Source organism: Anolis sagrei, chromosome 1, assembly GCF_037176765.1.
Source record: "Anolis sagrei isolate rAnoSag1 chromosome 1, rAnoSag1.mat, whole genome shotgun sequence".
Classification (NCBI taxonomy): domain Eukaryota; kingdom Metazoa; phylum Chordata; class Lepidosauria; order Squamata; family Dactyloidae; genus Anolis; species Anolis sagrei.
The window spans coordinates 23,674,622-23,698,572 of record NC_090021.1 but is presented as its reverse complement, the minus strand read 5'-3'; the positions used below and the strand labels follow the sequence as shown (position 1 = coordinate 23,698,572).

Sequence of the window (23,951 nt, the reverse complement as noted above, 5' to 3'; positions counted from 1 at the left end):
AAGAATTTCAGTGTGCCTTTCCCAACACAGAAACCAAATATACAAATATTCTTGGTCTCATGCCTGACTCATAGTTTCTGAACACTGAGGTTGACAATACAGTACTGATATGACACGCATCTGTACAGGAAAACCTCACATACCATGCATGAGGTACATCTAAAATATGAAAACAAAGCAGCCTGTGAAGTACAATACAAAAAGGATTCTCATGTGTATCTATAGATAGATAGATATAAAGAGTGATATAACACAAATACACAGGTAAAAGCGAACCGTGAAGTAGCGAGGGAATACTGAACACAGGTATGCTAGTCTTTACAAAGCAGTCTCCGAGTTACAAGCATCCGTCTTACAAATGACTCCTAGTTAAGTACTGGGCTGAGACAACAGGATGTGGAAGAGATCTACATCCTGGCCTAGGAAGGGAAATTTGCTCCTGGAAGAATTATCATGGGGGAAAGGGGTCTCCACTTAAACTTTCTCACCATTCTTTGGTTCCACAACAAGCCAAATTTTTCAAAATCCAATGACAACAGTGACATTAAGTGAGGTGGGATCTTTTGAACAAGGGCACAGATAGCAAAACAAACATTATAGAAATGTTAACCCTTCCCTTTGCTATACAAAGCTTCTATCTATCTTTGGCTGGAGTTACACTTAAAATGTACATGTTCCAACTTACACATAAATTCAGCTTAGGAACAAACTTACAGAACCTATTTTGTTCATAACTTGGGGACTGCCTGTGTATCAAACACTGACAATCTACTTGAAAAGATTCTACATGAATGCAATGCCTTCCGAAAAAAAGGCAAAAACTGCTCATTTCAAAGCCTGCCTTAAACTACTAAACCAAACAAAGATATTTTTTTCATAGTCAGTCCAGCTTTTCTATCGGACTCAAAAATATCCCAAGACTTCTAGAAACAGTCAGATGACTGGAATTCAAGAGTCCAGCCTTATTATTATTATTATTATTATTATTATTATTATTATTTAAAACTTTTAAAGGGATTCAGACCGGCTTTTTGAAGCAGACCTAAAGTTTGAAGATGGGTATAAAGCTCTAATGAATAACTATTTCAACATTATTCAAGCTTCAGTAGGTGTTTTTTTTCATGTGAGGAGCGGTTTGAAAAACTGCAAGTTGCTTCTGGTGTGAGAGAATTGGCCGTCTACAAAGACATTGCCCAGGGGACGCCTGAATGTTTTACCATCCTATGGGAGGCTTCTCTCATGTACCCGCATGAGACGCTGGAGCTAACGGATGGGAGCTCACCTCGATCCCCGGATTCAAACCACCGACCTTTCAGTCAGCAGTGCTCCAGCTTCAGTAGTAACAGACTTATTAAATCTATTCAAGAAAAATGCTAAATGTCCTATTTTCAGATTAATAAAAAGAGTTTACTTGAGCTCCCACAGAATACATGCAAATTCTCACACCAGCACTAGAGGCTTTGAAGTAAATAATATATCCCTCCAGTAACATAGCTACTTCTACAATTAACTATGCTAGTTCAATTGCTAACACTGTACTACCATATACTTGCAACAAAATCCAGTTTTACTTTGTTCCAGAATCCAGACCCAAGTCCTCGACACAACCAACCTTTTTTCTGAAGCACAGGCATCTCATTTTGCAATTAATCCAACTTTACTAAGTGCTGCCAATTGTACACTTTTGCCACATCCCAAATTTCTTAGCAAGAAGCCCGTGTATTTTTTCCCCCAAGTAGGCAAGTCCTACTATAAAAAGAAAACACCAGGGTTTTTTTTTCTTTGTGGCCTGAGGGGTGGATATTAAAGCAGCTGAAATAACCACTTGCAGGGAGTAACCCACTTTCTGCCTCACACCATCTCCTCCCTGTTCGTCCCCACAGCACATCACGGTATAAAAAGCAAGAAATAGCAAAAGCATTGGCAGAGAGGTCATGTAGCTGTTTGGGAAGCAAGCAAAGCTGTGGCTGCTTCCAACGACCAGCATCTGTTGGACTGGAGTCAGAAGGACCTCTAGTGAACTCTAGGAAGTGTAGCAGCCGCATCCCAGGAGTGGGAAAGGAAAACACTACAAGTCTATCTAATGCCATCTACAGCTCTTTCCGAACAGATCAGTACAGCAGATATGTTTTTATAGCAATAATAAAACATGCAATATTTTAAAAGTTATCCATGTTATTCTGACCATTTAGACCTAAGTTTCAATTCTTTATCTTTCAGATGGAACATGGCTCATTGGAAAAGGCTCACTAGCACAGCGAGTAAAACACCTGAGCTGCTGAACTTGCTGACCGAAAGGCCGGAGGTTCAAATCCAGGAAACGGGGTGCACTCCCGGTGTTAGCCCCAGCTTCTGCCAACCTAGCAGTTCGAAAACATGCAAATGTGAGTAGATCAATAGGTACTGTTTCGTCTGGAAAGTAACAACACTCTATGTAGTAATGCCAGCCACATGACCTTGGAGGAGTCTATGGACAATGCTGGCTCAACTAGACATCATGTCAAGGGGCAACCTTTACCCCCACCACACCTCCATATGCAGAGAAATCAACAATTGAAAACCAAGTTTCTGAACAGAAATTTCTCCATGATTCCTTGTTTTCTATATACCTGGAAATAATTTCTGTGGAGTAAGTATTTCACTATACAAATTTCCATCTATAGTTTGAGATAATACAGCCCCAATATCCAGGGGAAGGGTGCACAACCTAGTAAAATAAATAAGTGTTTATACAGACCACACAAAACTACTTATAGGATTGTATGTACAACTTTTTGGACTACCATTCCCATTGCTGGTTGAGGAAATTTGGAAGTTCTGGCACAAAAAAATAAGTTTTCCAACCTTTGATTTATAACATTAAACCTCTCTGTGTCTGTTATTTTGTGGGAAGGGGATTCCTCTAACGATCCCTCAGTTATGAAGATGACATCTAGATGGAATAAAATAGGCTGACATCAAAATGTAAATGCTGTAATTCTGGGGTGTAATTTCTAAAATGATAACTGCATCTTTTTCTCTGATGTGCAGTGAGATACATGGGCCAGATGTAAGTACAGTTTGAATAAATTGGAAAATGTGTTTGAATACAGAGGATGCAAGGATGGTTTGCACTTCTACCCTCTTATAATGTGTTAATGGCCGAAGCCACTCACCGTTTTTATTAAAAAAAGTATTAAACCCTGAAAGTTATCCATTATATCAAGACCCTATCAGCCAAATTCTAGGGCTTATAATCATTCCTTTTTTCGATCATAATGGTGGCAGTATTGCAATTGAGCATGTAGCTTAACATAAACAATGTCCAGTCTTGATTTTAGTTACTCTGAAGACTGCATCCATTTGTATAAACCAGGGATGGGCAAAGCGAGCCAAATATGGCCCCCTGGTCACTTACTTCAGACCCTCCTCATTTTCCCTGTCCCTGACATGGTGGCCCGCCGCATCCTTATGCAGAAAGGATGGTGGAAGAAGGCATGCAGCAGCAGAGAACCCTCTGGAGCACTCCTCATTCACATGTCTCGTCCTCCTCCTGGAACAAAGACGGTGCAAATGGCCAAGTCCTTATGCCAATTGGATGGCCCACAGAAGGCATGCAATGGCTGAGTGCTTTCTGGCATGCTCTCAGTCACTGCATGTCTTGCCCTCCTCCCGGAATAAGGACCGTGCGAATGGCCACGTCCTTATGCCAAGAGGATGGCCCAAAGAAGACATACAATGGCTGAGAGCGCTCTGAGGTGCTCTCAGTCACTGCATGTCTCGCCCTCCTTCCAGAATAAGGATGGTGCGAATGGCCATGTCCTTATGCCAAGAGGATGGTCCAAAGAAGACATGCAGTGGCTGAGTGCTCTCTGGGGTGCTCTCAGTCACTGCATGTTTCGCCCTCCTCCCGGAATAAGGATGGTGCAAATGGTCATGTCCTTATGCCAAGAGGATGGCCCAAAGAAGACACCCAGCAGCTGAGAGCGCTCTGGGGTGCTCTCAATCATTGCATGTTTCACCCTCCTCCCGGAATAAGGATGGTGTGAATGGCCACATCCTTATGCCAAGGGGATGGCCCAAAGAAGACATGCAGTGGCTGCTCTCTTGCATGCTCTCAATCACTACATGTCTCGCCCTTCTCCCGGAATAAGGACAGTGCGAATGGCCACATCCTTATACCAAGAGGATGGCCCAAAGAAGACACGCAGCGGCTGAGAGCGCTCTGGGGTGCTCTCAGTCACTGCATGTCTCGCCCTCCTTCCAGAATAAGTACGTTGTGAATGGCCACATCCTTATGCCAAAAGGACAGCCCAAAGAAAACATGCAGCAGCTGAGAGCCCTCCAGAGTGCTCTCGGCCATCACCTGTCTTGCCCTCCTCCTGGCATAATGCCAAGAGGACAACCCAAAGGTCAGGGGAGGAGGATCAGGGAGGAGGATTACATGTCCTGTTTTCCTCCCAGCATAAGGATGGGGATCCTCCCAGCCCCACCCTCTCACAGACCCTCTCTTTCCCCGGCGCATCCCATCCAGCGCATGCCCAGCTGCCCTTCCTCCCAGCCCAGCCCTCCCCGCTAGGCCCACAATGCATCCTCAAGGCAAAAAAGTTTGTCCGTGCCTTGTCTAAACCAACATTGGGGAGTGTCCAAACCAATGTGTCCATTTTTAATGTAATGTGTATTTTTGCTTTTACTATTTAAGGAGACTTTTCAATATACAATCTTATCTTCCTGATATAAATGTAAGACTATTTTATTGAAATGGAATCATTTGAACACATGGAGCTTCTCTAAAAACAAATCTAGCTCAAAATCAACTTTCACCTGGAATATAAAGAAAGGGAAGTGGTTATATAAACTGCACAATGCAGAAAATTTCCCCTCGTTTCCTCAATCTGAACTCATATGTAAATTTTGCCTGAAGCTGCATGAAAAAGATTTTCATAAATATGTCTCTAAGAAAAAAAATACATATTAAAATGTACAATCTCTGCTCCAGATACAACTGATTATAAACTACCATAGGATTAAACTTTTAAAACCCCATTCCTAGTATGATAGCACCTGAGTGGCTTAGTTATTTCTATCTGGTTCATTCTGCATGATCTGCCATGCATACGTACAAACAGCAATCATGAGAAACACTTACGGTAAAGGTGCAACACTTACAGAAAGTCAAGTAACAGAGGAAAAATTGGGAACCTTTGTAAAAGAATGATCAAAACAGCCAAAACTCATTTCTTAGGACTATCTCCTTTGCCTGTTTACAAAATAAGTGGGATACATAGGCTATAATCCACTTTCTATCCTCTCTCTGAACTAGATATGTTTTGTCTTAAGCAGATACAATTCATAGCAGGTGGATATACGTGCTTTCAGAGTACTGAAAGTTCATATATTGTTTCATTTAGTTTTATATCCTGCAAAAGTGGTGCATATGATTATGCTTCCAATTTTTTGTCCTCACAACAACCTTATGATCTAGATTAGATGCAGAAATAGTGCCCGACTCAAAATCAGCTAGTGAGCTTCATAGCTGGATGGGGATTTGAACCTGAATTTTCTTACTCAGCCTAAAACTGCAATCTTAACTGGCCAAATGCAGCAATACTAGCCTAGTTGAAGCTGTGTGATGGATCCAAACATATCTCAGTTTACGGATGCTACAAGTTATTGGAGACTATACTTCCTCTTTTTTTGTATTTGTGTAGGCTCAATGGAAGTATTTCTGGTATGGAGGAGGTCTGTCATAATTAGGTTCCACTCTTTCCCACAAATTTGCCTTGTGCCGGCAGGACTGCTGACCAAAAGGTTGGCAGTTCAAATCTGGGAAGCGGGGTGAGCTCCCATCTGTCAGCTCCAGCTTCTCATCGGGGATATGAGAGAAGCCTCCAACAGGATGGCAAAACATCTGGGCTTTCCTGGGCAACATCTTTGCAGACGGCCAAATCTCTCACACCAGAAGCAACTTGCAGTTTCTCAAGTCGCTCCTGACACACACACACACACACACAAAACTATCTCAAATTCTAACATAACTCTACAATTCTTAAAGATGGAAACTCTAGATTTAGGAATTGTGGAAGTTGAAGTCCAAACACCTGGAGGGCCGAAGTTTGCCCATGCCTGAGCTAGAGGTTACCGACCGTTGGTTTTTCATATCCATGGATTTCACTATTCGTGGCTTGAAAATACTCCCCCCCCCCCCCAAAAAAATCCAAAACACAAATCTTGATTTTGCCATTTTTATTAAGGACACAGTTTATTAGAACACTGTATACAATGAGATATGAGAATCCACAGATTGGGTTGGGGGGGGGGGGGTTATCATGTCAGAAGCTACTTGAGAAGCTTTAAGTCGCTTCCAGTGTGAGAGAATTGGACATCTGCAGAGATGTTGTCCAGGGGATGCCCGGATGTGATACCATCCTGTGGGGGGTTTCTCTCATGCCCCTGCATGGGGAGCTGGAGCTGACAGACAGGAGCTCACCCTGTCTCACGGATTCGAATCGCCGACCTTCAGTTCAGCCAGCACAAGGCGCCACCTTGGTTGCTACAGATTTGGGTAAACTACAAGGAGTCTTTGTAGATACCAAACCTCAATGGATACTATGAACCCACTGCTATCACTCTAGATCACTTACTGCTATCAAACCGGCTTATGGTTTTACCAAACGTAAGCGCACACATATTTTGTTGTCTTATCCTATTCCTGGGATATCTGCAGGAGTGCCAACACAGAAGAGTGTTTCTGCACCTATCTATGGGGATTTGTCCTAACTTACGAACACACAGGGCTGAATTGGCTGAAAAACTCTACTGCTTGCAAAAAAAAGAGGGGGGATGTCAGTTTATTTATTCAGCTGAAGATTCAAGCTGTAATCCTATATACACTGATTGGACTTCGTGTCCCACTGAAACTAATGTTACTGGTTTTGTGTGAAAGTATTATGCTATGCTACAATACCAAGAACAGATAGTTCAGCGCATTAATACAGTCAAAGCATCTAAGACAAAAGAGTGGTATCTTTAGAATCTGTTTCAAGATGAATCAACTTCCCTGCCTTTTGAACTATGTTAGAACCGTCTTTTCAATCTACAAGAATGTGCAGATATGTATCGATTGCATTTTCACCTTGTAGCAGAATTTGAACATCTAAAGCAATTATTTGTGTTCTCATGGTGTTCTCATTGCTGTGAGTTTTCTGGGCTGTATGGCCATGTTTCCAGAAGCATTCTCTCCTGACATTTTGCCCACATCTATGGCAGACATTCTCACAATCTCTGAGGATGCCTGCCACAGATGTGGTCAAAACGTCAGGAGAGAATGCTTCTGGAACATGGCCATCCAGCCCGGAAAACTCACAGCAACCCAATTAAGTATTCTTCCCAATACATATTTCACATTTTATATGTTCTTTTAACCAGCAGACATACTGCCCAACTCCTCAGAACATGGGTGGCAACTATAGCATAAGAACAAATGAATTCTGGGAGAAATACTACTTTTGCTGAAACTGTTTACCTAATTAATTCAACACAGATACACCACAGGAAGTATTTGATAATTTACAACTTTAACCTACAGTAGTGCACAAAGCCCCTTTATGGGTGGTAATTGCAGTTGCTCTTCCTCTTATGATAATGGTTTTCTGTTGTCAATACTAAGGGCCCTTCCAGACAGGCCCTATATCCCAGGATTTGATCCCAGGTTTTCTGTTTATCCCAGATTATATGGCAGTGTAGACTCATATAATCCAGTTTAAAGCAGAAAATCTGGGATCAGATCCTGGGACATAAGGCCTGTCTGGAAGGGACCTTAGAGCAGAGATTCAACATGTCCTTACCACTGAATCTCAGTGTCAAAAAAGCAAAATTGTAGAATTTTGCCTATCTTGAAACTATTAAAAGGCAACATAGTGTCATTTTTCAAGTAGCATCTATTCTCTACAGACAAGCAACTCTAAAAATACAAGCATGTCCCACTATTTTGGTTTTCATTTTAGGTTTTCCCCTGACATTAAGTCTAGTTGTGTCCGACTCTGGGGGTTGGTGCTCATCTTCATATCTATGCCGAAGAGTTGGCGTTGTACATAGATACCTCCAAGGTCATCTGGCCAGTATGACTGTATGGAGCACCGTTACCTTCCCGCCCAAGTGGTACCTATTGGTATACTCACATTTGTATGTTTTCGAACTGCTATACTGGCAGGAGCTTGGGCTAACAACGGGAGCTCACGCCGCTCCCCAGATTCGAACCAGTGACCTTTCGGTCAGCAGATCAGCGGTTTAACTCACTGTGCTACCGGGGGCTCCTGGATTTCATTTTATGATCACCATATTATCAGCATGCATAGGTATTTCCCTATAAATGTCCTAGCTTTTCAGTTACACAGCAACAATAAATCATTTTAGAATGCCAAAGAAAAAGACTCTACTGCTTCCAATTCTAATTGCTGTAGTTTAAAGAGCATGCCTTGTGTCTGCGATAAAAACAGGAAGGTAAACCTATCTGCAGCATTAGATTTTGAAAGATGTGGTGTTTGATGCCTTGAGAACATGCCTGTACAAAAACCTCCCCATGTAGCCTGAGTTCAGTGCTGTGAGAAACAAAACAAAATCTTTTCAAGTAGCCGTGTAAAGTATTAACATCTACCCACACACACAATCAAATTAAGTAACCAGATTATGTTAAACAAAAGGAAAAAGGATTGTAATAAGTTATACTGCACCACACAGAGTTGGAATAAATAGGGAGCTAGATGTCTTTATTGCCTAGGTATGGCACAGTTTCACGTTTAGATTGCTGGTGCTTAATTTCATGTTGGGATATATGCACAGGTAAGCCAATGAGTACTAGTTTTTCTATACAACATTGAAAAGCATATGGTGTGACTACTACTCATTTATTTATCTGCCCCTATCCCAATGTGCTGGCTGCTAAAAATGAAGTGTCTCTGTTGGTGTATCTTATGATCTTCAAGGATGAGTGGGTCTACAGCAGTCGTTCTCAATCTTCCTATTGCCGCAACCCCTTAATACAGTTCCTAATGTTGTGATGACCCCCAACCATAAAATTATTTTCATTGCTACTTCATAACTGTAATTTTGCTGCTATTATGAATCGTCATGTAAATATCTGATATGCAGAATTTATTTTCATTCACTGGACCTAATTTGGCACAAATACCTGATACGCCCAAATTTGAATGCTCGTGTAGTTGGGAGGGATTGATTTTGTCATTTGGGAGTTGTAGTTGATGGGATTTATAGTTGACCTACAATCAAAGGGGATTCTGAATTCCACCAATGATGGAATTGACCCAGACTTGGCACACAAAATTCCCATGACCAACAAAAAATACTGGAAGGGTTTTGTGGGCATTGAACTTGAGTTTAGGAGTTGTAGTTTACTTACATCCAGAGAGCACTGTGGACTAAAAAAGGATGGATCTAGACCAAACTTGGAGCAAATACTCAATATGCCCAAATGTAAACACTGGTGAAGTTTGGAGAAAATATACCTTGACATTTGGGAGTTGTAGTTGCTGGGATTTATAGTTCACCCACGATCAAAGAGTATTCTGAACCCCACCAATGATAGAACTGGGCCAAACATCACACACAGAACCTCCATGACCACCGGAAAATACTGTGTTTTCTTATTGTCTTTGGCAACCCCTCTGATACCCCCTCACAACCTCCTCAGGGGTCTTGACCCTCAGGTTGAGAAATGCTGCTCTAAAGAGACTGGCCACTTTCATTCTTACTTTCTTCCTTACCCTACATTTTTGCAATAACAGCAGCCAAGAAATTATCACAGCAGTTGAATTGCTGCTGATGCCTGAACCACAGTCTTTCTGGGTAGGCTGGTTGTAAAAAAGCAAGAAATTCCTCAGGTCACTCAAAATTCAAAGGGAAGACCCTAACATTTTTTAGGCCCTCAAACATTAATCCATTCTTCTTCAGCTGTTTGAGGTGGCAGAATATATGCAAATTCACTGGCCCAACAGTACTAAAAAGTATGAAAACTAAGAGCAGTTTTCAGAACCTGTCATTTATAACCACCTCAAAATCACCTGGAAACCAGACAGAAGATGGTATCTGGCAAAAACCCTTTCAATGAAGTCTAATGAAGTCTATACGGATGTTTGGAAGTGGCAAGGAAAGGCTCTTGTAGTTTCCAAGTCAAAAGAGAAATGATTTCAGGCTTCTAAGATTGGATTTTTCTAGTTTCTAAAAACTCAAGGTCCTTCCCAGCAAGAGTCAGGTGCAAAATAGCAGCTCGTGGAGGAATAAGAGACACGCCACATCTGGCTACGCAGCTGAGACCACAAAGTTGTTTTCAGTATCAAAACTGAGTTCATAGTCTAATACAAGAAATCCAGCACTCCTGACTGACACCCACTCTTTTTAGTACAACAGCTTAATTTAAAAGGGGAAAGGGAAAAGTCTGGGAGTCAGAAAACACTGAATTGCAAAACATCTACATTCTGCCCTCCTATAAAAAACCACACAATTGAAAATAAAGCCATCTCAGAGGCTTCCCTTCTTCCAAAAGGTGCCCGAAAAGGCCCGGGAAGCAAATGCTTTCTGGGGTGTTTTAGCCACACTCTTCAATCTACAGCCAAACTGCATGATACTCTCACTGAATAGTAACTATATATCACTTTCCATTGCGTGCCACATTTTGAAATGGTAACTACCAAGTGCAAAAGATTAGTCAGAATCACAATATGCTGTAGAGCTGGAAGAAGTTACTTTTTGGACTACCGCTCTAGGAATCTCCCAGCCAACAGAGCCACCAACCATGATGCCGGTGGAATTTGGAGTTGTACTTTAAAAAAACAAAACAAAACAAAAACCCTATCTTCGACAACACATAAAACCCTATCTTTTCTAAGGCCCCTTCCACAAAGCCTAATAAAATCACACATTATCTGCTTTGAACTGGAATTTATGGCAGTGTGGACTCAGCTAACCCAGTTCAAAGCAGATATTGTGGGATTTTCTGCCTAGATATTCTGGGTTATATGGCTGGGTGGAAGGGAAGGGCCCTACAATCTATTATTCTGGCATGAATGATGTAATCTTTTTCTTTGTCACTGTAGTCCACATGATCCTACCATCGCACACAAACTGCTGCTAGTGTTGGAATTCAACCCCACACTGTCCAAGTCTCAAGTTCTCAACGAGAAGCAGTTAGTTTAGTGAAGAGGAATGTATCTATTTCTTCTCTCCTGTTTCTCCTCTCATTCTTATTAGTTGTTTAAAATTTATACTTTTCTACTGCAAGCTTTTTGAATCTGACTTCTGTCTTCTTACACTTTAGTATGAAGAATATGTGCTGTGTGCTTTGAGATCTCTCTCTGCTTGTTTGTCAGGAGAGATGCAGTGATGTGTTTTTCCTTCTCTTGAAACCTTGGAAGAGATGGGTGTTACGAGTAGCTCACACCCAGTTCTTGATTATTAAGAAATGCAGTTATTTCTTATTATTGTAAATAAACATTTTGTGATTTTTTAAAATATTGGACTCTGCATGTTTGTCTCCTAAACTCTGCATTCTTTACAGCCACGTCACATGGCACCTCACACTCTGCTCACTGTCAAGCTGAATCACAACTTTTGTATCCTGATCGTTTTTGGATGCTCTGCTTTATATTTTAGGGTAGTTTTTCCCCTAACCGCTACCGCCAGGGGTATTAACTCCCAGTAGCATCAATTGATACTTCGATCCAGAGCTTGGAAAGGTTACTTTTAATATTCAGGCTCCACCATGGTTACTAGGATAGTCTGGAAGTTGTAGTAAATAATATCGCACCTTCAGGCTAAGACACTTTCACCCTAAAGAGATCATTTTCATCTGGACCATGGCAAGGCAGGAAAGGGTCAAAACCTAGCCAGCCCGCTCTGGTCCAAAACCTGTTTCCACTCTGTACAAATTAACAATTTTTAAAACTTCTATGATACATGTGATGTGACCTGTGAATCTTTTTTTTCCTTGCGAACTCAAAATACTTTTCTAGAGAAAGTACTTTTTTCAATTTTCAGCTTCTTATTTTTATAGGTTTTTTTATTTTTGTCGTGTCAGGAGCAACCTGAGAAACTGCAAGTCGTTTCTGGTGTGAGAGAATTGGCCGTCTGCAAGGACGTTGCCCAGGGGACGCCTGGATGATTTGATGTTTTATCATCCTTGTGGGAGGCTTCTCTCATGTCCCCACATGAGGAGCTGGAGCTGATAGAGGGAGCTCATCCACCTCTCCCTGGATTTGAACCTGCGACTTGTCAGTCTTCAGTCCTGACGACACAGGGGTTTAACCCACTGCGCCACTGGGGGCTCCTCTTTATAGGTGTAACAATAATCATCATCATCTTTATTTATATTCTGCTCTATCTCCCCGAGGGGACTCAGAGCGGATTACAGAACACATACACGGCAAACATTCAATGCCATTGTACAATTCACAAAGACAGATAGTACATAAACAGGTAATTACATACATTCCACCAACACAAACATATTATTATTACTTCTATTATTCAAATGCACAAAGGATTTTACATGCATTTAATCTGGAATCTTTACGGGAGAAGGTAAACCTATATGGAAACCATCATAGTGAATCATGAGGCCTGCAAAAGGGTCCCCAAGACTTGATGGCAGAGTCCCATGGCTCACCATTCACACTGCTATACTTTATAAGCTGATACTTCAAATTCAATAAAAGGACAAAAACCAGCAGGAACAAAAGCTTCACAAGAGATACATTCAGAACACGTGTGCAAAAGCTTCTTACCATGGTTTTGCTTACCCATTGTGCTTAGATAATGGTTGATGGCTTGACACGGGGGACTTGGCGTCTGTGTGGCCTTATCGCAACTCATAGGTGCAGGGCTCCTGTCGATGTCAAAAGAGAAATACCCACTGGAGGACCTGGAGAGCAGTGGGGATCTTCTTACAAACATGAACAACGGGGATCTGGTCGCAAACGGGCTGGGGCTGGAGGGTGGTGCCAATGGTCCCTGAGGGCTACCAGGTGACGACACGTCCCGCTCGCCCGAATGGTTACCTGGGTACTCCGTCTGTAAGGAGGTCGGGGCCCCAGGCCGGAGGTGCGGGGGCTGGACCGGCCTTTCAGCAGGCTGCAGTTGCCCACCTTCTCTGTGGCACTCAGAATTCAAATCAGAAGATTGCTTTGCCATTTGGCCTTTTTTTCCCCTTCCTTCCTCCTATGAAGAAAAACAAAAGGAAAAGAGACAACAGAGAGGAGAAATGTCAAATCACACTGAGAATTCAGGGGTGCTACATTAATAGAAGTGATTTGCACAAAATCACTACTAGAATGCTAGCAATGCACATCACGCTTCGTTTTCCATCCTGATAATCTCAAGTGCTAGTTTTACTTGTCATGTTAAAATTTAAAAGAAACAAAAACAGACATACACAGGAAGAGATGGACATGTCAATAGCTTGTTATATTTACAGGTCTGTTGGAAACTAGGCAAATGAGATTTATATACCTATGGAATGTCCAGGGTGGGAGAAAGAACTCTTGTCTGTTGGAGGCAAGTGTGAATGTTGTAACTGGCCACCTTGATTAGCACTGAATATCCTTGCAGCTTCAAAGCCTGGGGAAATCCTTTGTTGGGAGGTGTTAACTGGCCCAGATTGTTTCTTGTCTGGAATTCCCCTGTTTTTTGGGAGTTGCTCTTTATTTATTTTATTTACTGTCCTGATTTTACAGATTTTAATACTGGTAGCCAGATTTCCGGGGCTTTGTGATCTCAAGTTAAATAGGCTGGGTGAGAATATGCAGCCCTGCTATACTCCTTTCCCAATCTTGAACCAGTCTGTTTGTTCCAAGTTCTGTTCTTACTGATCTTACTGTTGCTACTTGTTAGTTATACAGATTCCTCAGGAGACAGACAAGGTGACTTGAATAGTCTCTAGAATAGTCAATAAAACAGAAATAAATGTTTTTCTAAAACTCCCTGCCGTCCTCCATTATCCTGCGGATATTGGCAATTTGGTCTCTTGTTCTTTACAAAGAGTTAGAAACAACTGAGCAAATAAACAGCAACAACCAGATTTTGTTCATTTTCACGATTTCCTCCTTTCTGCTGAAATTGTCCACATGCTGGTAGATTTCAGTGGCTTCTCTGTGTAGTCTGACATGGTAGTCGTTAGTGGTCCAGCATTTCTGTGTTGTCAAATAATATGCTGTGTCCATATTGGTTCATCAAGTGCTCTGCTATGGCTGAGCAATCAGGGCCAGTTAACACCTCCCAACAAAGGATTCCCTCCAGGCAGGTAGCTGCCAGGCTTTGATCTGCAAGGCTAGTCAGTACTAATCGAGGTAGCCAATTGCAACATTCACATTTGCCTCAGGCAGACAAGAGTTTTTTCTCCCACCCCGGACATTCCACAGATATATATAAACCTCACCTGCCTAGTTCCCAACAGACCTCACAACCTCTGAGGATGCCTGCCACAGATGTGGGCAAAACGTCAGGAGAGAATGCCTCTAGAACATGGCCATACAGCCCAGAAAACTCTCAGCAACTCAATAAAGAAGTTGGCAGGACTGAAGGTGTTAGCTCAGGCATAGGCCAACTTCAGGTGTTTTGGACTTCTGCCATTCATAACAGCCTCAGGTCCCTTCCTTTTCTACCAGGTCAGTAGGTAGATGCACTTCATGCCTAGCTGTTTCCATATCCCCTGATCACTGCTTGGCTTTGTGCTGATTTTAGCCTCAGATAGTTGCCTTCAACCTGGGCTGAAGCCACAGCATCTGATGATCCTTGAAAAAAGAAGTTCCAAAGGAGTGGAGGTTGTCTGAGCCAAGGAACAGAGGCTGTTAACCAATTCCCTGTGCTTAAGCAGATGAGGGGGAAAAGGAAAGGGCCTGAGGCTGTTAAGAATGGTGGGAGCTGAAGTCCAAAACGCCTGGAGGACTGACCCATGCCTGTGTTAGCCTCTACTACCTAGGGACACAGCCCTGGGTTACACGAGTCCACACTCAGATAATGTGGAATTTTCTGCCTTGATATTCTGGGTTATATGGCTGTGTGGAAGGGCCCTAAAAGGGCTATTCGGTGACAAAAAAAAGTCTTGGTGAGATGCCAAAGATCAAGGGCCCTTCCACATAGCTAAATATCCCAGAATATCAAGGCAGAAAATCCCACAATATCTGCTTTGAATTGGGTTATTTGAGTCCACGGTGCCATATATTCCAGTTCAAAGCAGAAAATGTGGCATATTCTACCTTGATATTCTGGGTTATAAGGATGTGTGGAAAGACCCTAAAAAGGGTTATTTGGTGACAAAATATCTAGGTGAGCAGCCAAAGAGCAAGGGCCTTTCCACACAGACCTATATCCCAGAATATAGGGCCGACTGTGATAGCTGTTCAGTAGTGGAACTCTGTACCCCCGGAGTGTGGTGGAGGTTTTTTAAACAAGTTGGATGGCCATCTGTTGGGAGTGCTTTCAATGTGATTTTCCTGCTTCTTGGCAGGGGGTTGGACTGGATGCCCCACAACATCTCTTCCAACTCTAAGATTCTACATCAAGGCAGAAAATCCCACAATATCTGCTTTGAACTGGGGTATCTGACTCCATACTCAGATAATGTGGGATTTTTCTACCTTGATATTCTGGGATATAGGCCTGTGTGGGAGGGCCCTGAGTGTGGACTCAGCTAACCCAATTCAAAGCAGATATTGTGGAATTTTCTACCCTGATATTCTGGGTTATATGGCTGTGTGGAAGAGCCCTAAAAGGGGCTATTTGGTGACACAAAGTCTAGGTGAGAAGCCAACGAGCAAGGGCCCTTCCACACAGCCCTATATCCCAGAATATCAAAGTAGAAAATCCCACAATACTTGCGGCAGCCAGACTACTAACGGGAGCGGGGTACAGGGAGCATACTACTCCTCTGTTGCGCCAGCTCCACTGGCTGCCAGTCAGCTTCCGAGCACAATTGAAAGTGCTGGTCTTAACCTATAAAGCCCTAAACAATTCCGGCCCAATTTACCTGTCCGAACGTATCCTCCCCTATGAACCTTCTAGATTGCTAAGATTGTCTGGAGGGGCCCTGCTCTCGATCCCACCGGCCTCACAGGCACGGCTGGTGGGGACGAGAGACGGTCTTCTTGGTGGTGGCCCCTCGACTCTGGAACTCCCTCCCACTGGAGATCAGAACTGCCCCTTCAATCTTAAGGTTCAGGAAACAGGTGAAAACTTGGCTTTGGGGATTGGCATTCGACGAATGAGCCATGATCCTGTGACATGGATGGATGACGACAAATAATGATTTTAGATGACGACTGACCACTGTAATTATATGATTGTATTTTGCTATTTTAATGTTTTAGTGTGATTTAGAATGTGATGTTTTAATGCAGTGTTTCTCAACCTGGGGGTCGGGACCCCTGGGGGGGTCATGAAGTGGTGTCAGAGGGGTCACCAAAGACCATCTGAAAACCCATTATTTTCTGTTGTCCATGGGAGTTCTGTGTGCCAAGTTTGGTTCAATTCAATCGTGGGTGGAGTTCAGAATGCTCTTTAATTGGAGGTGAACTATAAGTCCCAGCAACTCCAACTCCTAAATCTCAAGGTCTATTTTTCCTAAACTCCACTAGTGTTCACATTTGGGCATATTGAGTATTCGTGCCAAGTTTGGTCCAGATCCATCATTGTTTGAGTCCACAGTGCTCTCTGGATGTAGGTGAACTACAACTCCTACACTCAAGGTCAATGCCCACCAAACCCTTGTTGGTCATGGGAGTTCTGTGTGTCAACAATTCCATCGTTGGTGCAGTTCTGAATGTTCTTTGATTGTAGGTGAACTATAAATCCCAGCAACTACAACTCCCTAATGACAAAATCAATATTCCTCCCAACCCAACCAGTATTCAAATTTGTGCGTATTGGGTATTTGTGCCCAATTTGGTCCAGTGAATGAACATGTTGTTGTTGTTCATTCGTTCAGTCGTCTCCGACTCTTCGTGACCTCATGGACCAGCCTACGCCAGAGCTCCCTGTCGGCCGTTACCACCCCCAGCTCCCTCAAGGTCAGTCCAGTCACTTCAAGGATGCCATCCATCCATCTTGCCCTTGGTCGGCCCCTCTTCCTTTTGCCTTCCACTTTCCCCAGCATAATTGTCTTCTCCAGGCTTTGCTGTCTCCTCATGATGTGGCCAAAGTACTTCAACTTTGTCTCTAGTATCCTTCCCTCCAGTGAGCAGTCGGGCTTTATTTCCTGGAGGATGGACTGGTTGGATCTTCTCGCAGTCCAAGGCACTCTCAGCACTTTCCTCCAACACCACAGCTCAAAAGCATCGATCTTCCTTCGCTCAGCCTTCCCTAAGGTCCAGCTCTCACATCCGTAGGTGACGACAGGGAATACCATGGCTTTGACTAGGCGGATCTTTGTTGCCAGTCTGATGTCTCTACTCTTCACTATTTTATCGAGACTGGACATTGCTCTCCTCCCAAGAAGTAAGCGTCTTCTGATTTCCTGGCCACAGTCTGCATCTGCAGTAATCTTTGCGCCTAGAAATACAAAGTCTGTCACGGCCTCCACGGTTTCTCCCTCTATTTTCCAGTTGTCAATCATTCTTGTTGCCATAATCTTGGTTTTTTTGACGTTTAGCTGCAACCCGGCTTTTGCGCTTTCTTCTTTCACCTTGATTAGAAGGCTCCTCAGCTCCTCCTCGCTTTCGGCCATCAGAGTGGTGTCATCTGCATATCTGAGGTTGTTAATGTTTCTTCCAGCAATTTTCACCCCAGCTTTGCATTCATCAAGCCCCGCACATCCTCGCATGATGTGTTCTGCATACAAGTTAAAAAGGTTGGGTGAGAGTATGCAGCCTTGCCGTACGCCTTTCCCAATCTTGAACCAGTCTGTTGTTCCGTGGTCAGTTCTGACTGTTGCTACTTGGTCCTTGTACAGATTCCTCAGGAGAGAGACAAGGTGGCTTGGTATGCCCATCCCACCAAGAACTTGCCACAATTTATTATGATCCACACAGTCAAAGGCTTTAGAATAGTCAATGAAGCAGAAGTAGATGTTTTTCTGAAACTCCCTGCCTTTCTCCATTATCCAGCGGATATTGGCAATCTGGTCTCTTGTTCCTCTGCCTTTTCTAAACCCAGCTTGAACGTCTGGCAACTCTCGCTCCATGTATTGCTGGAGTCTTCCTTGCAGGATCTTGAGCATTACCTTACTGGCATGAGAAATAAGGGCCACTGTACGGAAGTTTGAGCAGTCTTTCGCATTTCCCTTTTTTGGTATGGGGATATAAGTTGATTTTTTCCAGTCTGATGGCCATTCTTGTGTTTTCCATATTTGCTGGCAAATGGCATGCATCACCTTGACAGCATCATCTTTTAAGATTTTAAACAGTTCAGCTGGGATCCCATCATCTCCTGCTGCCTTGTTGTTAGCAATGCTTCTTAAGGCCCATTCAACCTCACTCCTCAGGATGTCTGGTTCTAATTCATTCACCACACTGTCAAAGCTATCCTCGATATTGTTATCCTTCCTATACAGATCTTCTGTATAGTCTCGCCACCTTCTCTTGATCTCTTCAGCTTCTGTTAGGTCCCTGCCATCTTTGTTTCTTATCATACCAATTTTTGCCTGAAATTTACCTCCAATGTTTCTAATTTTCTGGAAGAGGTCTCTTGTCCTTCCTATTCTGTTGTCTTCTTCCACTTCCATGCATTGCTTATTTAAAAATAGTTCCTTATCTCTTCTGGCTAACCTCTGGAATTGCGCATTTAACTGGGCATATCTCCCCTTTTCACTGTTTCCTTTTGCTTTCCTCCTTTCTTGGGCTACTTCCAGTGTCTCAGCAGACAACCATTTTGCCTTCTTGGTTTTCTTTTTCTTTGGAACGTACTTTGTTGCCGCCTCCTGAACAATGTCGCGGACTTCTGTCCATAGTTCTTCTGGGACTCTGTTTACTAAATCTAGTCCTTCAAATCTGTTCTTCACTTCCACTGTATATTCGCTCGGAATGTTAGTGAGATCATATCTAACTGGTCTGTGTATTTTCCCTGATCTCTTTAGTTTTATTCTAAATTGGGCAATAAGAAGTTCGTGATCTGAGCTACAGTCAGCCCCAGGTCTTGTTTTCACTGACTGGATGGATGTCCGCCACCTTTGGCTGCAAAGGATGTAGTCAATCTGATTTCGGTGTTGACCATCTGGTGAGGTCCATGTATAAAGCCGTCTTTTAGGTTGTTGGAAGAGAGTATTCGTTATACACAGCGAGTTTTCCTGGCAGAATTCTATCAGCCTGCGTCCCGCTTCATTTTGTTCTCCCAGACCATGCTTGCCTGTGATCCCAGTTGTCATTTGACTTCCCACCTTGGCATTCCAGTCTCCTGTAATGAAAATAATGTCTCTTTTTGGTGTATTATCCAGTAGTTCCTGCAGATCCTCATAGAACTGATCTACTTCTGCTTCTTCAGCAGCTGTGGTTGGGGCGTATATTTGGATCACTGTGATGTTGAAAGGCTTTCCTTGCACTCGAATTGAGATCATTCTGTCATTTTTTGGGTTGTATCCAAGCACCGCTTTAGCGAATTTCTTATTAATTATGAAGGCTACTCCATTTCTTCGATGTTCCTCTTGGTCATGGGAGTTCTGTGTGTCAACAATTCCATCGTTGGTGCAGTTCTGAATGTTCAGAAAAGGATCAGAAAAGGAATGTTCAGAAAATCTCCAGCAAAGGATCACCGCCTTGTCGGGGCGCTGGAGCTTGAGCACCTCAATGATGTCATGAGCGAAACCGTGAAGGGCCACCCAAGACGGGACGGTTGTGGCAGAGAGGTCAGACCAAGCGTGATCCCTGGGGAAGGCAATGGCAAACCACTCCAGTATCCTTGCCAAGAAAACTAAATGGACCAGTACAACCAGAGATATGTCGGTATGCCATTGGAAGATGGGACTCCCAGGTCGGAAGATGGCCAAAATGCTACTGGGGAGGAACTGAGGATAAGTTCAACTAGCCCCAGATGTGATGACGCAGCTAGCTCAAAGCCGAAAGGAAGGCTAGCGGCCGACGGTACTGGAGGCGAACGACGAATCCGATGTTCTAAAGATCAACACACCATAGGAACCTGGAATGTAAGATCTATGAGCCAGGGCAAATTGGATGTTGTTATTGGTGAGATGTCAAGACTAAAGATAGACATTCTGGGGGTCAGCGAACTGAAATGGACTGGAATGGGCAACTTCACATCAGATGACCACCAGATCTACTACTGTGGAATGAACATACATCCTGCATATCAGATATTTACATTACGATTCCTAACAGTAGCAAACTTCCAGCTATGAAATAGCAAGAAAAATGATGTTTAGTTTGGGGGTCACCACAACATGAGGAACTGGATTAAGGGGTCACAGCATTAGGAAGGTTGAGAAACACTGTTTTAATGACTGTCTGTAATATTGATGTTGGAAACCGGCCTGAGTCCCTCGAATGGAGGTGAGAATGGAGGTGAGAAGACCAGTATACAAAACTGCCAAATAAATAAATAAATAAACAATATCTGCTTTGAACTAGGATATCTGAACCCACACTCAGATAATGTGGGATTTTCTGCCTCGATATTCTAGGGTTGTGTGGAAGAGGTCAAGAAGAAGTCTAAAATGTGAAAGAGAAAAGAACTAGGCGCCTAGAAAGAGTCCTTCAGTCAAAATCAAAACAGCAACAACAAAAAAGTTTGAAGGCAGGGCTTGCTGGCCACCACTGCCAGGGCTCCAAGTCGAGCTGTGTTTTGGGGGGAAGGAGAGAGAAAAAGAAAGGGGCGACTGCACGCTTTTTGAGAAAAGGAACCCAGGCTTGAACTGGGATCGAGAGCGAGAGAAGGACCGGGGCTGGAAACGTGGAGGGAGCCGGCGCTGGGCTTGCGCCTCCGGACGGGGGAAGCCAAGCGAGTGGGCCAGGCTCCCGCTCCATTGTTCGGCCGAATATGCTGATGGCAGCAAGTCTGGGAGATTTGGCAAGAGACCTCGGTTGTAAAGTGCGTCACAATGGAGAGAGAGAGAGAGTTGGTGCTCCTCAGCTCACTCCTCCTCCTCCTTGGCCAGACCCTGCGCTGTGTTTACAAGGGCTTCGGAAGAAAGAGAAGGAAGGCGCACGGGAAACGCATCCGAGGAGGCTGCTTCTCCTCCTCCTCCCAAAGCCAGGGTGTTTTGCTCTCTCTTGGGGGCGGGATTGGCTAGCCAAACCAACCCCCCCCCCCCCAAATAAGGCGACTCCAGACAAAACAAAGCACGGCTCGGTGACTGTGCAGAACACCCTCACCTTTGTTGATTTCCCCTTTCAACCTGTTGTGGAGTGATGAAGCACCTCCTCACACTCCAGACTGAATCCACTTTCAATCCGGTTTCTGCCTCCTTGCAAAATTCTGGAGGGATCTGTAGTTTAGGGAGGAGACTTTAACAGCCTCCCTAAACTACAAACCCCGGATTGAAAGCGGATTCATTCTTCTCGAGTGTGGTGAAATTGTGTTGGTGAAGCCGCAGTGTGAGAAGCGCTTGCTCGGCGCCAGCCAACAACAGGTTGGAAAAGGGCCCGAGTTGGAGCAAAGCATCCCGAGAAGGAAAGCACACAAAAGGTGTGGATGGAGAGGGGGACGAACTGGGGGGAAAGCCCACGAAGGGAAGGGACTCGCGAAGGAGCCCAAACTCGCTTGTCGCCCAACAAAGGAAGAGAGGAGGGAGATGGGCAGAGCCAGAAAGGAAAGAGGGAGCAAGAGAGGAGGGAGAAGGGCAGAGCCAGAAAGAAAGGCAAGAGGGAGAAAGGGGGGAAGGCAGCCGACCCAGAAGGGGCTCCACTTACGCTTGGCTTTGTGTTTTCAGAGCTCCGAAGTCCTCATCTCCAAAGGCGACTCTGGCACCGAGAGGCCAGGAGGGCACCCACTCCGCGCTCTGCCTGCCTTTGCCTTTGCCTCTCTCTTTCTTTCTCTCTCTCTCACTCTCTCTCTCTCTCTCTCCAAACGAAGGGGAGGAGGAAGAGGAGGAGGGAGGCCAATCAGGGCGAGGCCACCACGCTCAAGGCTCCGCCCACCGCGCGAGGCCAGTGTTTACAAACTCAGCCCTGGAGCGCGCCCTCCGCACGCGCACGACACACATACACACACAGAGAGAAGCAAACACACCCTCTGCTCTCTCTGTGTCCCCAGGAAGACGCTATATACTCCTGCCTCTTCCTCCTCCTCCTTGTTGTTGTTGTTCCTTTGCCACCCGAGTCTTAGGGCACGCCCCCCCCTTTCCCCCTGCCTTCTTGCTTTCCTTCCCGCGAAGCCTGGCAACACGCGCGTTTCTCGTGGCACCACCTGACGCCGCGCTTCGTCAAAGGGAAAGGCAGCCAAGCAAAGCCGAGAGAGGGAGAGAAGCCCCTCCTCTCGGAGCCCCCTCCCTTTCGCCCACCCTAAACAGGGGCTCCAATCCCCTTCCCCACCACACTCCCCCCCCCCTCCTCTTCCTCAGGGGCGGCTGAAGCAAGAGGCAAGAGACGCATCTGCGTATAGCGCCAAGCCCCGAGGGGCGCTCTTGAGGCGCCCCCGGGGGTACGAAGGGAAAACGGCAGCCCTGCGTGGAAACTTCCCGCAGAATAAGCTGTGGAGACGGGGACGGGGAGGCGAGAGAGAGGAAGGAGGGAGGGTCTTCCTCCTCCTCCTCCTCCTGTTAACATGGGAACATCGACGCCCGGTTCTGCCTCCTGGAAAGCGCAAGAGAGCCCACTCCCTTCTTCTCTTTTGGGGCCACTCGCCTTCTTTCTTTCTCTGTCCCCAAACAATCCCTCGCGCTCTGGGAGGGTTGCGCCTCCGCCTTCCTCTTCCCAAAGCACAGCTTTCTTCGCCCTGCTCCTCCTCCTCCTCTGCTGATGGACTTACGTGGCCCCGCTCTCTCCTCTCCTCGAGAGAGAGAGAGAAAAGGAAAGCCACCTTCCTCTCTTCAGTGGCAGTCTGGGCTCCCTCTCCAGCAGAGAGAGCCACCCTCTTGCCAACAAGGCAGCCCCAAAGCACAGCAGAGCCTCAGCCCTGAGTGGCTGGGGAGGGGGATTCTTCTTGGAGTCCTCCTGGACGACAAGTTAAACATGAACCAACAATCTCATGCAGTGGCAAAAAAAAAAAAAGCCAATGGGATTTTGGCCCGCATCAAAAGAGTGTAGTGTCTAGATTCAGGGAAGTCAGGCTACCTCTCTATTCTGCCTTGGTCAGACCACATCTGGAATCACACTATGTCCAATTCTGGGCAACACAATTGAAGAGAGATATTGTCAAGCTGGAATGTGTCCAGAGGAAGGTGACTAAAATGATCAAGGGTCTGGAGAACAAGCCCTATGAGGAGCGGCTTAAAGAGCTGTGTATGTTTAGCCTGCAGAAGAGAAGGCTGAGAGGAGACTTATTTATTTATTTAGTAGTTTTGTATACTGGTCTTCTCACCTCCATTCGAGGGACTCAGGCCAGTTTCCAACATCAGTATTACAGACCGTCATTAAAACATCATATTTCTAAATCACATTAAAACATTGAAACAGTTAAAATGGCAAAAATACAATCATATGATTACAGTGGTCAGTCGTCATTAAAGTCATTATTTGTCATCATCCATCCATATCACAGGATCATGGCTCATTTGTCGAATGCCAATCCCCAAAGCCAGGTTTTCACCTGTTTCCTGAACATTAAGATCGAAGGGGCACTTCTGATCTCCAGTGGAAGGGAGTTCCAGAGTCAAGGGGCCGCCACCAAGAAGGCCCTGTCTCTCGTCTCCACCAGCCATGCCTGTGAGGCCAGTGGGATCGAGAGCAGGGCCCCTCCAGACGATCTTAGTAATCTTGATGGCTCACAGGGAAGGATACGTTCAGACAGGTAAATTGGACTTAATGAGGGCCATGTATAAATATGTGTGGGGAAGTCATAGGGAGTAGGGAATAGGCTTG

At 44.6% G+C, this 23,951-nt stretch overlaps 1 protein-coding gene and 1 long non-coding RNA gene across 4 annotated transcripts in view; one reads left to right on the top strand and one right to left on the bottom strand.

Moving 5' to 3' along the window:
* LOC137096008 (uncharacterized) overlaps window positions 1-3,096 on the top strand; it is a 259,018-nt gene extending 255,922 nt beyond the window's left edge. For both annotated transcript variants that reach the window (XR_010909126.1, XR_010909124.1), the window contains exon 6: window positions 2,221-3,096. This is a non-coding gene — a long non-coding RNA (uncharacterized lncRNA). The remainder of the gene's footprint in view (window positions 1-2,220) is intronic.
* The window catches only part of BCL2L11 (BCL2 like 11), a 44,810-nt gene extending 22,881 nt beyond the window's left edge, over window positions 1-21,929 (bottom strand). The window contains exons 1-2 of one of the 2 annotated variants that reach the window (XM_060754479.2): window positions 21,843-21,929; window positions 12,777-13,209 (exon numbers count right to left, since the gene is read on the bottom strand). In XM_060754479.2, the coding sequence (XP_060610462.2) occupies window positions 12,777-13,182 (406 nt within the window). In that variant the 5' untranslated portion in view covers window positions 13,183-13,209; window positions 21,843-21,929. The remainder of the gene's footprint in view (window positions 1-12,776; window positions 13,210-21,842) is intronic. The other variant, XM_060754480.2, reaches the window with a different exon arrangement.
* Between the last annotated feature and the right edge of the window lie 2,022 nt (window positions 21,930-23,951).